The following is an 18,195-nucleotide window of genomic DNA, read 5'->3' as shown; positions in this document are numbered from 1 at the left end:
TGAACACTTGAATATATATCAGCGTGATAACAACTATTTGGACCAAACCCATCTTTCGGAAACTTTTATTGGAAGTGTAAATATTTTTTTATTTAGAGCAGAGTCCCATTCGTTTGAATGGAGAGGGCGGGGTTATGACTTGTACTGCAGCCAGCCACCAGGGGGCGATCAAAGAGCCAGAGGCTTCACTTTTCAAGACTTATGAGACACACCAGGATGAAACATTGTTTTTTGTTCTTTAAATATGTTTATATATGTTTATAACATTTTCTGGAAGGCATTAAACTTTTGTGAAAATCATAAAAAAGCTGGTGCTGGCTGGCAACTTTTTTTTTAAACGCTGGCGGGGAAAGAGTTAACAGAAAAAACCCTTCCTTAAAGATAGGAATGCTTCATTTTGTGCAGAAAATCATGTACCTATAGCATTAAGCTGTTTGAAACGCATGCTTGTGGGAAAACACATGAACAATGTTTGGGTGTTATTTAAGTTTTTAGTTAAAAAGGAAGGCCAACATTTAATAGTTTATGCAAAATAGGTTTTTTTTTTCTTCTAATGCTTTAGTAAAAGTTACATGGTAAACCATATGTAATATAAAGATGAAATGTATTCTATGTTGTGTTTGACATTATCAAAGACAGATTTTATCTATGACTCTCTACTGTTGCAAATGAGGATGCTCTCCTGTATCCAATGATGACTTCTCTTCTCATTGGCTGCTTCATTCACTAATTCACCTTTTTGCATGCACTGCAGCCCCTGTGCATGCAACACTGCTTTTGCAATTATGTTTTTTTGATGAGGAATTTGTACTTATTGTGAGTTTTCATGAGATGGTAGGATGTGATTAAATTTGAAAGCACTCTGTATCCATGAGGTTAATCATCTATTACAAAAACCATTACTTCTGTTTGACAAGCGCGTTTAGAGGAGGATCAAGCTTACTGAAAGCATTTTTAATTGTTGTTTAGAAGTTGCAGTGATGTGGGCAGGTACCGCAGCATGTCATAGTCTATAAAAACAACATTAATCCTCTTGTGAGTGTATTTATATATACACACATATGCTCCTGTAGAGCTCAGTGGTAGAGCATTGCATTAACAATGCAAAAGGTCATAGGTTACATCCCAGGGAACATGCACATGCACTGCAAGCTGCTTTGGATAAAAGCCTCTGTCAAATGCATAATGTAAATGTATTCACATCAAGCAGGCTTCGTCCAGTAAGAACAATAGCATTCCCCAAAAGCATTTGATTTTGTATTAGATGACAATATACCAAACCAAGCTGTATTTTCCTGAGCCATGTATCCGTTCACCAGATGGTTTTAGTGCCTCATTTTCGCTCCAATTTATAAAGTTCTAGCAGAAGAGTAACCACCATACTATATGTTCCTCTGACAGCCAGAAAGTATACATCCATCTGGTATTTGACTGAACAATAGTATTTTACATTAAACATTTCACAAAACTTTTTTAAGATTTAAAATAATCTTTGGTGTCTCCAGAGTGCTTATGTGTTCTAGCTCAGAATACCATATAAAAAATGTTTTATATCATGTGAGCAAAAATGTGCCGTTTTGGGTGTGTCCTTTAAAATGCAAATGAGCTGATCTCTGCACTAAATGGCAGTGCCGTGGTTGGATAGTGCCGATTAAGGGGCAGTATTATTCCCTTCTGACATCACAAGGGGAGCCAGATTTCAATGACCTATTTTTCACATGCTTGCAGAAAATGGTTTACCAAAACTAAGTTACTGGGTTGAACTTTTCACATTTTCTAGGCTGATAGAAGCACTGGGGACCCAATCATAGCACTTAAACATGGAAAAAGTCAGATTTTCATGATAGGTCCCCTTTAACTGTTCATTGTATGTATTATTTTGTGTTCATGTAGAGCTAAGCTGGTAGAGCATTGCATTAGCAGAACAAAGGTTGGGAGTTTGATTGCCAGGGAACACACATAATAATAAAATGTTAAGCTTGAATACACTTAAGTATTTTCATATTTCATATTCATAGTACGCATTTTATAATTCTATAGTATTGTGGTCTGTGCTTTTTGGTGTGTTTTTCAAATAACTGCCACTTGGTTTATTATTTTGTTATTTAGGTTCATATATTTAAGGATGGCGTGTCTAAATATGTTTGGGACCATTGTTTATCCAAAAAAAACCCTAAGGGATTACCATGTTATGTCCAAAAATACACAGTAATACCATGTTTTTTGTTACTGCTGTGACTGTATGCATGAGAAGCTTAGAGTTTTGTTGTGCCAAAGGCTGCTTGGGCTGAAAGCCAGAATGCGTTTACCTCTTAGAACTCCAGTGTGACATAAAATAATGAGCGTGTGTGTGTGTGTGTGTGTGTGTGTGTGTGTGCACAGACTGCAGTGAGTTGTTTATTGCTCTTTGGGCACAGGAATAATAAGTGTGCTCTTCAGTCGCTTCCTTAAGTGGCCTGAGAGATGGTGAGTGCTGCAGAGACACAAAGTGCTGATGGCAGAGACCTGGAGCTTTTCAAGCGGATGCTTAATAATCTCACAGCTTTCCCCCAACTCTTCCAATTCAATAAAAACACATGGCACTGCAACAAATCAAATCATACAAGGACCCAACCTCTATAATCGATCTCCCACTCGTTCTTCTTTGAGTCTGTCTCTGTTTCTACCTGTCCAACTTTTTGTCCAACTGTTGTTCTACTTCTTTTCTTTCATTCTTTCATTCATTCATTCTTTCTTTCTCAAAAGCACAAATTCTACCTCTAGGGAAGAAAATGACTCTGAGCTTCAAATTTTAGCCTGAACCTGGAGTACTCGCCCTCCTTGAATAGAAACCAGCCGATAGTGAGGGGATGGGGTGGAGGAGGGATGCTTTAAAACTGTCACGGGACAGAGGTAAGGGACGGCTATATAAACAGACCTCTTCACGGAGATTGGTTGGATTGCATGATTATGCTCCTCCCGAACTTGGTTAGAAAAACTTTATATCTTTAAAGGGGCAGTGTGTGAATTTTAGGAGGATATAAAATATACAATATAACACATAACTATATTTTCAGCATAAAGACATTGATGAACTGTTATGTTTTTATTATTGTACCTTAGAATAAACAATTATTGTAGGGCTGAAACGATTCACCGAGTTACTCGATTAACTTGATTCAAAAAATTCCTTGAGGCAAAAATTCTCCCTCAAAGCCTCGTTAAATTCCTTTGACGCGCACTACACGTGCCCAGATCTGATTCACACAGACCGTTGTTCAATGTTCAGGAAGCACATCATAGCGCATGATACATTTTGAATTTAGTTGGCGCAATGGCGGAGAGTAAATATGTCCGTAAACGGCAGAGAGAGATTGTCTAAAGTTTGTGATCATTACATTCTTATCATTACATTACATCCACTGCTGTTTCACTAAGCGTCTATGAAACAAGGCAACGTAGCTTTCGCTAATTTTAATCCCATACTGTATTTGTAGCGATGTTGTTATGCGGTTTGACTAGATATGATGTTTAGCTTTGATTTTTTAAGTAGTTAACGTATTCACGTTTAATTGCAAGGGAGTATAGCTTAAAAAGAACCCTTTCACACACACGCATGCACCCTCGTCTCTCTCACACGAGTCAGACCGATCGCGCAATGCATCACATATGTTTAAACTTTTATGTAGCCACACAACAATAATTTCAGATATTTATAAAATAAAATATCTATATAAAACAGATATTTACTTTGATGTCAGAGCTAGATTACAGCACGAAACCTGTCGTGCATATTAATAAATTAAAGTGCTTAATTGTTGGCACTGGCACTAATAAACACTAAATGGGTAAAATTTGAAATAAATGGGCTTATTTTTTGGAGCTAAATGTCAATACCTATTTTTTTTTTTTTTTTTTTTTAGAAATAAAAGCCAAATGCTTGAACATTTTACAGCCACGTCATTTTCCTTATGCATTATTTGTTTTGGTTGTTTTAAAACACACACAAAATTTGAATCCGATTACTCGATTAATCGATCGATTCAGTGCTAGATTAATCGATTACAAAAAGAATCGATAGCTGCAGCCCTAAATTATTGTAACCTATCTACACATTTCATGGGTCCCTTACATGGAAGTCGCCATTTTGCAGCACCATGTTTAGCCTGTTTCGTCACTATATTGTCTCAGACGACAACATGTTTGTCTTGTTGTGGTTTCTCTATGTGTTTTGAAAGGAAGTGGTGAGCGGTGGACTGAGCCGTTGGATGCAATTCGCAATCTCACCGCTAGATGCCCATAATCTAGACATGTCTAATTAAGAGACAATCTAAAAAAAATCCAGAAAATCACAATGTATAATTTTTTAACTATTTACTTGTATGATCCAGCTGCAAATAAGTATTTGAACACCTGTCTATCAGCTAGAATTCTGACCCTCAAAGACCTGTTAGTCTGCCTTTAAAATGTCCACCTCTACTCCATTTATTATCCTAAATTAGATCCACCTGTTTGAGGTCATTAGCTGCATAAAGACACCTGTCCACCCCATACAATCCAACTACTAACATGGCCAAGAACAAAGAGCTGTTCATAGACACTAGAGACAAAATTGTACACCTCCACAAGGCTGGAAAGGGCTAACTTTTCTAACTTGCAAAATAGCAGGGTGTTCAAATACTTATTTTCCTTACTGTATTTATGTTTTTAGAAGACATCAGAGACAGAAGCATTTCATGGCTCTATACTGTACGGCTGCTGTTCATCAAAACTTGTTTTTTTAAATTTGTGCATGCGTTTTTTACCCAAATGATTTTTATGATAGACAAGCAAAGTTCATGCTTAAATAAAATATACATTTGGAGAACTCTATTAAATCTCCTGAGCTATAAATGAGCAACCACACATTGTTTGAGTAGTTCACAGTACAAGCAGATTCTTCTGAGAAAGAATCAGCAGATGAGCTGACGAGACCGTAACCTATTAATTGATGAAAGTGCAGTTACAGCACAATAAGGGTTTGTTTCGAGATGAACCTTCTCTGGCCAGATAAACAACAGCGTGAGCTCCACGTAAAAGACCGCTTACTTAAACCGCCGCCTTGGGACGTTTAATGGGCCTCTGAATTGATGCCTGCCAATGGCTGAACTTTTGAACGTGCCTTAAGGGAATTATCCAGTCCAACAGTTTTTTGAAAAATATCCAGTAGATGTAGAGTCTATTGATTTATTGATAAATGTCTTTGACCCAAAAGAAATGAATGAAAGAACACACTGATCCGAGTTAGTGTACAGAACTGATCAATCTAAAGCTTACACATGCAGCTTTAATAAAATGTAGCAGCAGTTGGAAAGTAGCAGCAACTTAATATCAAAGTACTTTTAGGGAAGTCGTGCCACTAGGTGCCTGTGTTTGCAAGTTATTTCAGTCGTGCAAGACTATGGTCTAAAATATTTTATTTCTCAAAGAGCAACTATCGTCCGATTCACGATTTTACATTTCTTTTGGTGTGTAAGTGTGTATTAGTACATGTTAACGATATGCAAAAGGTACAAACAATGATGCAAGTTATCGTCTCTAATGTAAATGTCTAAATTATCATAATTCCTCTCACTGTAAGTTAACTCCTGTTAGCATTGCATTGTGAGCGAATTTTTCAAACATGGTAAGGAGCATGCAAAAGAATACAAATACGGTGTTAATACGGAAATCTCAATCCAGAGAATAAAAAAATCTATGTCTATTAAGATACAAAACTGCTATTTGATGTCTGATCATCAACAACTGCCTTAAATTTACACATTGACAGTAAAATATAACCCCCTTTTTATTAATCTGTGAGAGGAGATGCCAAGACAGGGCCATTAATAAATTAAGAATGAACAAGCCAGACTTCCTTTAGCCCCACACTCCTTTCACAATTCCCTTTTGTTCATTGATCAACAGTACATTTTAATAGTTAAAAGCAGCACTTGAATATCAACACATGCTTTCAATAGGTGGCTAGAATGGGCACGCACGTATATGCTTTTAGAAATGTAGAGCTTAAATGGGTGCAGAAACATATTAAAGGTGAGATAAGGTGAGCTTAAGGGATACAATAGCTTATAAATCCTCTGATGAATGCTGGCACGCAGAAAAAGAGGGTGGGGGTGTGTTTCATTTCCATCCCCATTTCAACAATATTGGACTAACTAAAGGCTTTAAACATTGCAAACACACAAGCATACATTCGCAGCAGGGGATCATTGCTCGGGGACTGTCAGCATAAAGCTGTCAAACCGGCCCATTAAAATAAAGGATTTCCGCTTTCCGTGCCCAGGCTTCCTTCCAAAATCTCTTCCAAAGAATTGTATTATATACGTTTGACAGGCAATACATTTCCACTAATCACTCGACTGCCTGAGTGTATGTGGGTGTGTGTACATCACTATACAGTGCGTGCCCTTAATCCCTGCAATGACAGATGATGGGGCTTTTGGTTGACCTGAAACTGTGCAGTTGCTCATTTCTGCGGCGCAAGCACTTCATGATCGGATAAAAAAATACACATGGGTAGAGTCACGTCACGATGGCGTATCAGATATCAACATTGTCATTAAAGGGACTGATGAGAAAAAGTGTGCAAAGCTCTGGGTCTGACCTATCCGATGACCTGCAGTTAATGATGCTGATCTTTGACAGGGTCCTTGACATCAGCTTTATGAATTATGATCCTCATGTTTGAAGCATTAAGAAACGGGCAGCATTACTGTGCCGATATTTGGTATTGATCCAACAAATGCTATTAACATATGATCACTGGGGCGGTCACGTTTCAAAAAGTGCATGTTTGCATCTAAAAAGTTTATATTACATCAGAGGTACATATACATAGGGTTAGGGGGGTCATTCATGATTTTTAGATAATTTAGTATTTTTTTGTAAGTATAATATACTGGTGTACAGTATAGTTGTTTTGAATTTAAGACTTTTCCCCCATAACACTTAACAGATATATTGGGTTTGTAATCACACATTTTTAACGCTTATGAGCTATACACAACACAGCATGCACAAACTTTAAATGTGAAATTTCCCTCCAGCAATCATCAAGCTGTTTTCTGTGTTTCCTCTCATAGTGTGAGGTAATGAAGATCTGAGACAATGTTTGACAATGTTAACATGTTCACCTCATGGCTAGGCTTTATTAGGTGCACCATATCTAATGTGGAATGCATTCTATGTCTATGCAAATATAAAATGCTCTCCCGCCGTCTGGCTCTTCCTCGGGCTGTGTGGCAGCTGGTTGGCATTCATAAACCGTACAGTCCTGGCATCCATGTCAATGATGTGAAATGAGATTGGAAATCAAATAGCACTTCCAAACAATAACTGCTGACAGGGCCATTTTTTCAAATTTAATAACCTCTTCCTCTCCTATTGTCTTTGTGCCAATACCAGTGAAGTCTGAATTGATTTTTCTAAAACAAACTTTGCCAATTCAAGTGAACATTACGCATATGCATTTATCCTAACGAATATGCAAAACAATAGCAGCATTGTCTTAACTCTAGGGAATTTTGGATCAAAACCAGCTTCAAGTCAAATAATTCCTGAAATAATTTAGCCAGACTTTGAAAGTGTTTTTTAATATATGTAATAAATGGAGAAACTGTGAAAAGGGATTTTAATTAAATATTTATACAAATTTATAATTACCACCTATATTCTTTCAATAGATTTTTTTAAATCCATATTAGGTCGCTGTGATTTTCCTTAAAATACACTAACTGGTACTATACTGAACCCATGAAAGGGTGTTGGCCAGACTATATGTGAGGCAAGAACACAGTCTCTGGGGACTTAACATTGGATTTCTTATGTTTTGGATCAGCCAGAGAGTGTGAATAATTCAGATGGCATCAAGGAGAAATAAAATGGATGTCACTGTTTGTTTTATCTGTCTTTCCTGCTAAACAGTTGGCTATATTGTTCGAATTATGTTAAAGATTATGAATTAGCTAATGACCCCCCCATGACCAAGCCCACCTTAATTAAAGGATTAGTCAATTTTCTTGAAAAAAAATCCAGATCATTTACTCACCACCATGTCAAGCAAAATGTTGATGTCTTTCTTTGTTCAGTCGAGAAGAAATTATGTTTTTTGAGGAAAACATTCCCAGATTTTTCTCCTTTTAATGGACTTTAATGGACCCCAACACGTAACACTCTTAATGCAGTTTAAAGTTGCAGTTTCAAAGGACTCTAAACGATCCCAAACTAAACATAAGGGTCTTGTGTAAGACCCTATCTAGGGAAACGATTGTCATTTTTGGCAAGAAAAAAAAAATCACTTTTAAACCACAACTTCTCTTCTTCCTCCATATGTGTGACACGCCAGCCTTAACTCACGTAATTGCGTAATCTTGCGGAAAGGTCACGTGTTACATATGAAACGCACATTTGTGGACCATTTTAAACAATAAACTGACACAAAGACATTAATTAGTATCATTCCACATACAACAACGTCGGAACGGTCCTCTTTCTCCACACTTGTAAACACTGGGGCGTAGTTTCGATAAGTCATCAGTGACCTCTTGATGTGTTGACGTATTATTTGAGGTCGGGCTGGCACGCCACACGACCGGAGAAAGACGAGAAGTTGTGGTTTAAAAGTGCATATTTTTATTTTTCTTGCAAAAAATGACAATCGTTTCACTAGATAAAACCCTTATGCCTCATTTGGGATCGTTTAATAGAGTCCTTGAACCTGCAATTTTAAACTGCATTAAAACGGTTAAGTGTTGGGGTCCTATAAAGTCTATTAAATTGAGAAAAATCCTGGAATGTTTTCCTCAAAAAACATAATTTCTTCTCGACTAAACAAAGAAAGACTTCAACATTTTGGATGACATGGTGGTGAGTAAATTATCTGGATTTTTTTAAGAAAATAGATTAATCCTTTAAAGAAACACTTTTTTTTAGCTCAAACCTTAACCATTTTCACCACTTAAATTAGTGTAAAATAATAGTTTGAGAAGATTTTTTAAAAGCCCCTAATCCAATCCTAAATCTAACAATCTGTCAATTACTCCAAAAAAGCAGACAGAAATCTTTTGGATTAGTTTTTTTGCGAAATTATGGACAGTATGGATTTGTGTCAGCACAGCACGAGAATTTTAAATTCATGTAGTATTTTAATTAAATAAAAAGGTCCCTCAATGCTTATAGGAGCCAACTTAATTCGAACACTGGTTGAGAAGCATTCGTTAAAAATTTGCAAATAAAATATTTCAAATCAATATTTAATATCCCCTACCTTACTTATGAGGTAAATAAGCCCCTTTAGTGTAAAACAAAACTGATCACACTGTGCGATAACAATCCTGCGATAACAACCGTCTGTCTCTATATTACTTATTTGATCATGTTAAACATTCTACTTTGGTAACTTTAAAACATCACTCCTAGTAGCATATATGTTGTAGACAAACGATATGGTACCATATGGGACTACTTGACTATTGACAAGCCAAAGCAGGGACACAAAGAAAATCAATTAACAAGGCATTGAGCAGAATTCAAGCAGTCTCAAAGGATAGTATTGGTTCATAGTGAAACATCATCCTACAGTATGTGTTAGTTTACATTATAATCAGCTTATGGTTCCTACACAAACTTGACCTTCATGCTCTCTTTATTTAACTTCATCTTTCCCTACAGTCAATCTATTTTCCTCTTATAATCTAAATTACATGCTTTCTCTTCATTGCTTCAGCTTGTTACTGTCAGATCAGGTGGCACAACTCTCGCGCTTCAGTGACAGAATGATCATTCTTCTTCTCTCATGGCCGCTTCTTTATTGATTCATGGAAAGGACATATTTTAATCTAAGTACTTCCTGTTACTGTAAATGTATTCCAGTGGTTATTCGGTCTGAATGTCTCACCGTTCGTGGTTTAGATTTATGGGACAATAAACATGTTTCTGGAAAGGGTTTCACTAGAGCATTTAATGACAAAAATAAATTGGTAAATAAATAATTATAAAAAATAAGACCCACATCACAAGGTTTATCAAGGCTAAGATAAGACAGGCTTGGCTAAGGCAGTAAAGTAAATAAATGATTGCTCTTCTTCCTCCTGTCTTTCTTACAGCACTGTTGTATTTCAAATAGATGCATACATGCAATACCGTCTATGTGTAAAACCTCATAAGCTTTATAGCCTTCACTAATTGGCCTGCCTACAGGCAACAGCTGTACAATTCAATTATATTCAATACAGTTCTGCCCTACCAAGGTGGATATTTTTTCTCCCTCTCTTTTTCTTATTATCCCATGGCTCAAGGGGATCTGTAACTAAAACCCAAAACAGACAAAAGCGGTGTAGAGCTTGCGGGCGTGGTATCACATACAGTAATAGGACAGAAAGTGCCTGCATAGCATAATGCATATAGAGGAATCCTGAAGAAAAAGGCATCCCAAGTCTGTAACCCAGCTTTATAAGAAGATGAAGTAAACATGTATAAAGATTTGATCTGTTTTGGCTCGTATTACCTCAGTGATACATCTTTATGGAGAAAGCTAAGTTTGTTAAAATTTCAAACGCTATTAAAGTTGGTTAGTTAACTGTTTAGCTCAGCGAATATTAGATCCTTAATGCGGCCATTTGTATCGATCTCAGTCATGTTCTAGACAGGAAATGTAACCTGAACATATTTACTGAAACACTGACGTTTTTGCATGGCTGAATGGCTGCAATTACATGAGATGGCACCTCTGTCAGGACTCAACGGTGCAAGAAAGCTGTACTTTGTTTTTGACTACATTTCTGTCTCTTCACTTTGTTTACCTTGAGGATTCTGTATCATGTTAAGTTTTTAAAGGACACGTCGAAGTAATTTAATTTATGCACATGGCTGACTCATTTATCAAAAGCAATTTACAGTCTATTGAAGCTATACGTTTTATCAGTACATGTGTCACAAACTGCATTTTTAGTTTATAGTGTTTTCTGAGGTTCACTTTTACATTAAAAAAATTATAAATTTGAACTGATGGACTATATTTTGTCATGGTTTTGAGTCTGTCTTTAAGATGGTATTTTGGTAGGTATCCATTCAAGACTTGAAAGTAAACACCCACTGCTATAATTGGCCAACAGTTTTGAAAAACAAAAACTGCTGTGATGTACTGTTTACCTGATGTGTCTTGTTTCAAAACAAATCGACAGTAAAATGAAACAAACAAATCAACAGTGTCTTACTGACATGATCTGAAACTTCATCTACAGTAAACGTTCCTTATGTAAGAAAGGCAGTGCAAATATCCCTTGTAATTATTGGAGGCACCACTATAGTTTTGTTGCTTGAGTAATCTTTGGTTTCTTTCACTACATGTGCAAATCAGTGGACAAAGTTAAAGAGGCAATGATGTAGAAGTGAGAGGTGACGTCCCCAAACCCCAATGCCTCAATACTGAGGGTGCCTCAAGGCTCCGTGCTTGGACCACTGCTCTTTTTGATATACATGACATCCCTGGGTTCTGTCATTCGAAAACATGGGTTTTCCTACCACTGCTATGCGGATGACACTCAACTCCACTTGTTGTTCCACCCTGATGATCCCACGGTTTCTGCCTGCATCTCAGCATGCTTGAGGGACATCTCTCTCTGGATGAAGTATCACCATCTCCAGCTTAATCTTGCGAAGACAGAACTCCTTGTCATAACGTCTGACCCTAATATTCATCACAACCTTTCCTCAACCATCACACCTTCCAGGACAGCCAGCAACCTGGGGGTAGTCATTGATGATCAGCTTAGTTTCACGAAGCATGTTGCCAGCACCACCCGCTCTTGTCGAATCATCCTCTACAATATTAGGAAAATTAGACCTTTCCTTAAATGAGCATGCTACGCAGGTCCTAGTCCAAGCTCTTGCTCTGTCCAGGCTGGACTACTGCAATGTGCTACTGGCCTGCACAACCAAACCCCTACAGATGATTCAGAATGCAGCGGCAAGAGTGGACTTAAATGAGCCAAAGAGGGTGCACGTCACTCCTCACTTTGTCAAGTTACACTGGCTTCCTATAGCAGCTCGCATCAATTTTAAAGCTCTGCTCCTGGCCTTTAAAACCACTACTGGGTCAGCACCCCCTTACCTCCACTCGCTTATACAGACTTACGTACCCTCTCGATCCCTGCACTCTGTCACCTAGTGACGGCTTGTGGTGCCATCTCAAAAAGGGAAAAACATTAATTCGTACCTTCTCTGGATCTGTTCCACAACTGTGAAATGATCTGCCGGTCATGACGCGATCTGCTGACTCTGTAGCTATCTTTAAGAATCGGCTAAAAACACATCTCTTCCCCCATTACCTCATATAGGACTTACTATCTTTCTCTATTCCCATTTTTTCTTTATCTCTATTTGTACATCCTTAAAAAAAACGTGGCTTTGTATACTGCGTTAGACTTGATGAGACTAATTCCAGTGCACTTATGTATTGCTGTTCTTGTGTGGACTTCTATTGTTTACTTAATTTGTAAGTCGCTTTGGACAAAAGCATCTGCTAAATGAATAAATGTAAGTGTAAATGGGGGGTTGATCTTTGCAGAATACACTATGACATCATACTGAAACAATATCTGACAATTTTGGAAGCTTGGTTTTAATAAAAGCTGTTTTGAGTTTTGAGTTCTGAATCTTACAGGATGTTATCGTAGTACAATGACCTTTTATACGCCAAAAGATAAAGTAAAACTTAATTTCTCGACCCCTTTAAAGAGCAAATAATTTCATGTTTCTTTAATTTAGAGTCAATGTCGAATCTAGAGTGGTTTTTCTTTGTGACGTAACTGTGACTGGAATCAAGTGTGACTCAATTTCCACACATTTCTGTTAAACAATGAATGTGGTACCAGTTGTGCTTGTAGCTTTTCAGCTTGATACAAAAGGCTCTCTACAGATTTATAAGGCCTAAAAATTCTTACTTTGCTGGACCTCTGATGAGCTCAAGAACGGGATGTCTGTCCATCTGGACCATGTGTAGAGATCTGGCACTGTGGATCTGAATCTCTCAACCGAATCAGTTTTTATTGAAGCTGCACTGACAGAGGCCATAAACATCCTGCTCACTTCTGTATAGCCCAGCTGTGAATTATTACACAGGTTGCTGGGATATGGCAGAACCGCTGCAGCTTTTCCCATGCAGTATTGTTTTCATGAAATTGCAATGAAAAAAATGTAAGGGTGTTCCACAAAGGTACAAATACCAAAATATTTAAAATTAATGCAATGTCTCTCTTTCACTCTCAACACCTGCAGTCCACTAGCCCAGTCAAATGCTTTTGATGTTTTTTCATTAGAAAATTATGATAAATCAACTATGTTTTTTTAGTGGTTACCATGTTTTTTGTGTGTGTGTATTATCGAGAAATCATGTTTTTTGGTTTTAACTATAGTAAAACCCAGGTTAAGGAATGCACTAATGATGACTAAATAAACAGTTGCCAAAATACACCGGTTGTTTAAACAGACAAATGTATGCCTTTTGTACAGCCTTTACCCGTATTGATTATTGTTTCATTAAGGAGCTAAGCTGCAGTCTCAGAAGTGATGTCTCTTGTACAGCTTTATTGATTTGAAGTAAAAAGAGAGAGAATTGTAAGGAGAGAGTGTCTCTCGTCCCATGCATGCCCTTGAATTTAACAGTACTAGTGTATGTAAATTTGATTTAAATAAATATATTGCAGACAGAAACCATGATACGACACCATCTATCACCGCTCTATCACTACCATAAAGCATAAATCAGACCGAGACAGAGGAGACAATGCTATTTTATCCAAACATGACTCATTTACAGGGAGGAATAGCGCCATCTACAGAGTTTCCATCTTTATCATCTCCATCAAGCATCACTTGTTCTGCTACATTTGGTTTCTATAGGAATGCATCAGGAATTGACTCACGCATCATTTGCAAAGAAATCAAATAAGCTTATTCTTCCCAGACCCAAAGCACTACAGGCCATTTTAGTTAATATGACATAGGTTTTACGTTTTGCATTTTACGTGTGTACACTGAATGTAAACGTAACAACAGTGCTTCAATCTATCAATTTTATTTATAGGTTTGTGTTTTATTTGACCTTTGCATCACTAATGCAATGCTCTATGCTTTCAAAAGTCAGATACAAAACAATACCTTTTAAAACATTCCTAATCTGTATTTAGGTACAGATATGTATATCATTAGTACCAACATGTACAGTAGCTTTGAGGTACTAATATGCACTATATACTGTAGGTACAAAGGTGTACGATTTACAGAAATTGCATATACGCTACTGATAGCAACTAACAAAAGTTTATTGCTAAACAAAGCAATATGACTATGTACAGTAGAGGGTCATAAGAAAGGTCATACATTGCATAAGGTCATGAGGGCCATGATCCTGTTAGTATATGGCATATATTTTAAATATAGACAAAATAAACATGTGGCTAAGTATTTCCTTTGTGCCTTTAGGTGTGAGGTGGGTTAATATAACATCAGACTTACCTGATAATATGGGAGCAAAGCGGAAAATATCAGACAGACGGCTGTTTACTGACTCATATGGTGAGTCCTCCAGCAAATCATTGGCTGAAAAATGAACATCCAAAAACGACCAGTAAGATAATATAGACAATAAAAGCATATTTTTATCTAATTCAAACATTAATGGATATTCTGTGCTTCCATCCCTTAGGGAATTTAACTTTGCTTTTATTATATTGAAAGTGTGGTAACCATGGATTTTTGGTTTTACTACAAATTTTAGTTTTACTACAAATACCATGGTTAAAGTATGGTTACTATAGTCAGACAATTTTGGTAAATTGGCTACAGTAGTAAAATTATATATGGATGACATTAACTATAAATAAGTGGGTTTGATCATGGTACAGACTCAGGGTTCTGTGAGACGTCTCAAGATGCACGTGCAGGTACCTTGTAAACTCTGGTATATACTCCAGAAGATGCGCAGACAGTTCTTTTCTTTCTTCATTCCTCTCCTGCACTTACAGTCATAAAGTGGACTCTGTTTCATGGACTCGATGGCGTTTCGGCACTCGTCCTGTGCCTCGGGTTCAGCCAGTAGGCTAAAGTTACCCGTACTGCCGGCCACGCACTGTCTCATGGTTCGGTATTTAGTGCTGCAGCCGTACCTACCCAAACACTGTTCATGTGCTTTAACACAGTCCAACCGAACGGAACGAGACTTTGCGATCACATCTGCATGTGACAAGTGCATTACATCTGTGGAGGATAAGGTAAAGAGATTAATAAGATTTGGAAAAAAAAAAATGACGGCTTTCTTCATGTTTATAACGGACAGTTCAGGTAATTGCGACTACCCAAGTACTTAGAAACAAACCAGTTCAAGCAAACAAGGCTACTCGAAAATCATTCATGGTTTAACTATAGTTTGTTTCGTTTTATTTTAAGTAAACATAGTAAATAAAAATAAAAATAGTTACTTCACTTTTAGGCTACTATAATAAAACCATTAAACATGGTTAATTGTCCTGTGTATAATAATTGTAATTCGTACATGTCTTAGTTGAGATATATATAAAAATCATAATATTAATAATTAAAAATATAAACATGTTGGATATTCATATCTTAAAACTGCCCTCATTTTTGCCCTCAACAATTGGTTGAACACAAACCTTATAACACAATGACGCAGAACTTACCAAGGACAGGCAACATTATCCAAAAAGTTGCGAATATCATCGTCGCTTTATTAATATCCATTTACAGAGCACATAAAATGGTTAAAAACGATGTATAACAATTCCCCCAGTAAATCCATTGCGCGCCGGTTGCGCTCTAGTGAGAAACAAGACGACACGAGACATCATACACATCCGAGCACACTCGCATACTCCAACAAACGCTCACCGCTCTTCTGACGACACACCCCCACGAGAAGAGATTAAAAAACGCCACTGAGAGAAAATCATTAAAACAAAAACTCTATTAACACAGCAAATCTGTGCGCAATGTGCGTATGAAAAATATTTGTTATCATGTCTTTACCACTGGTTCAAAATACCGGGACGGTTCCTAAACAAATAAAATAAGCACTACAGAAATTTGTTTAAAGTTATTGTCACAGTTAATGTCAGGCATGAGTGCTGTTGCGAGCTCGTTTGACTGACAGTATGCGACTCCGGACTCCTGAGGTCGAGGTACGCGCACTTTGTTCGAGACACTGCGCATGTGCTCGTATTTCTAGAAGGTCGGTGGCTCTGGCTCGGTCGGACGTTGAATATTCGCTGATGAAGCACCATTAAGCACTTTACTTAATAGTTGCAGTGCTTAATAAGAGTTGTCCAACGAGTGAACGAGCAGAAATTGGATCCACTTTGCCAATAAATCTGAATCATCAATTTTTCTGTTGTCACTTTTCTGAGCCTGTGAACTTGACGTATATAGTTTCAATGTGTGATGTTACTCTTTAGTGCTTCTGTTTTTCATTAAATACAGCTACGGTATGTCTTTATAATATATTTTGAAACAAATACACTGTGTGTGTCCAATTTGGACGCTATATAAGTATGGAATGAAAATGGGTGTCCTAGTTTTAAGTACCCAGATCAGATGATCTACACTCGTCTAAACCATTACCCACAACTGTGACAAGTTAACTGTGCATTAAAAATAGTTGGCAAATTTTGAGGCAGCAAGACTTTCCTGTGACACTTCAAACAATTCAGTTTTGAGCTGATCCAAACTCCCCGGTACGCGTGAATCTAGTTCGGGTAAATTTGAGTTTTTGTTCTCCATATGAATGGAGGGTAATATGTAGAGTACTGGAGTAGCCTTATGTTACCGCACCTTTAAGTAATTTGGCATTCTCTTTAATCTTTACTCTCTGTCCGATATAGAGCATAGACTACTTTTGCGTAAATCACGTTTGACGTCATGCAAAATTACTCCAGTCTGTAAATAGCACTGAAATGTAAAGAATATAAAGCAAGAAGCCATACTAATGTCTAATGAAGCTGTCACATTTACCTGTAACACATCCCTTGTCCACCTCAAACGACCAAACAGCTTGTTCCTTTCATAGTTTTATTTCTTGGAGGAAGAAAGCGCAGGAGCGCCACCTGTTTGTTAAAGACTGCATGACAGTCAAACACAAGTATAGGCTAAATAATAAATTAATCTTCACTGATTATCTATTTAATATAAATCACATGTTAAGGTTTTATTATTTGTCTAAAGGCATGCAATAAACAATTTCCGACCTTGAAATTAATGGTTTCTGTGTTGCTGCACTCAAGCTGGTGTATTACTGTGATTTATGACTTTTTTTTAATAATGTATGAGTATAAAAATGTTTTAAATGTCCTCCATTTAACACTGTAATTTCCTCTAGTTCAGGGGTCTCTAACATTTTTGTGAGCAAATGCTACCACAATAGTTAAACAATCTGGAGGGCTACTTTCTGATATAGTCTACTCAAAACTTTTTTGTTTTACTTGTTGATTTTATTTTATTTTACTTTTTGATATGTTTTTTATCATTGTTTAAAATGCTAACATGCAATAAAAAATATGTAATAAATAAATATTAAGAATATTAATAGAATGTGCTTTGGCGGGCACAGACTCTGCGGGCACCATGTTGGAGACCACTGCTCTAGTCTATTGTCCCTCTCAATGACTTCAAGATATGTTTTATTACACTGCTTGATCCATAAATGTTAATCCAATCATGTTTGGTTTATGTATATTGTATACTGATTGCTCCTTACTTGTTAACAAGCTCTTCAGTCCACTGGAATCAAGCCAACATCAATTTTCTCTATTACATGAAATTTTTGAATACATGAAAAATGTATTACACAAAACCAATATCATTAGTTAGCAATCGCTTGACATGTAATAAAGCATTCAGGCTAATGAGATTGCATGGCCACACTGAACTTGAGTCGAAACTCGATGAGTGATCAATACTTACCTTTAGATTGCCTATGAAAGACTAACCATCTAGGAAATTAGGTCCGTTGCATTTAATGTCAGTTCATCAAAGACAATCCCGGATGTCGATGGAAAATGCGTATAACAGCATCAGACAGATGAACCTTCATTGATCCAGCCATGCTTTTGAAGACAGTTAACTTCATTTAAAACCTGGTAATAAATTTGTCCAAGGCATGAACCT

General features: G+C 37.0%; 1 protein-coding gene across 2 annotated transcripts in view; it reads right to left on the bottom strand.

The window, feature by feature from the left end:
• The window catches only part of gfra1b (gdnf family receptor alpha 1b), a 32,257-nt gene extending 15,109 nt beyond the window's left edge, over positions 1-17,148 (bottom strand). The window contains exons 1-3 of one of the 2 annotated variants that reach the window (XM_055176435.2): positions 17,044-17,148; positions 14,965-15,273; positions 14,533-14,616 (exon numbers count right to left, since the gene is read on the bottom strand). In XM_055176435.2, coding sequence (XP_055032410.2) covers positions 14,533-14,616; positions 14,965-15,268 — 388 coding nt within the window. In that variant the 5' untranslated portion in view covers positions 15,269-15,273; positions 17,044-17,148. Of the gene's footprint in view, positions 1-14,532; positions 14,617-14,964; positions 15,274-15,716; positions 16,232-17,043 lie in introns of those variants that run through there. The other variant, XM_055176434.2, reaches the window with a different exon arrangement.
• Between the last annotated feature and the right edge of the window lie 1,047 nt (positions 17,149-18,195).

Source organism: Misgurnus anguillicaudatus, chromosome 4, assembly GCF_027580225.2.
Source record: "Misgurnus anguillicaudatus chromosome 4, ASM2758022v2, whole genome shotgun sequence".
Classification (NCBI taxonomy): domain Eukaryota; kingdom Metazoa; phylum Chordata; class Actinopteri; order Cypriniformes; family Cobitidae; genus Misgurnus; species Misgurnus anguillicaudatus.
Note: the sequence above shows the minus strand (reverse complement) of the source record. Positions and strands in the feature narration are given on the sequence as shown.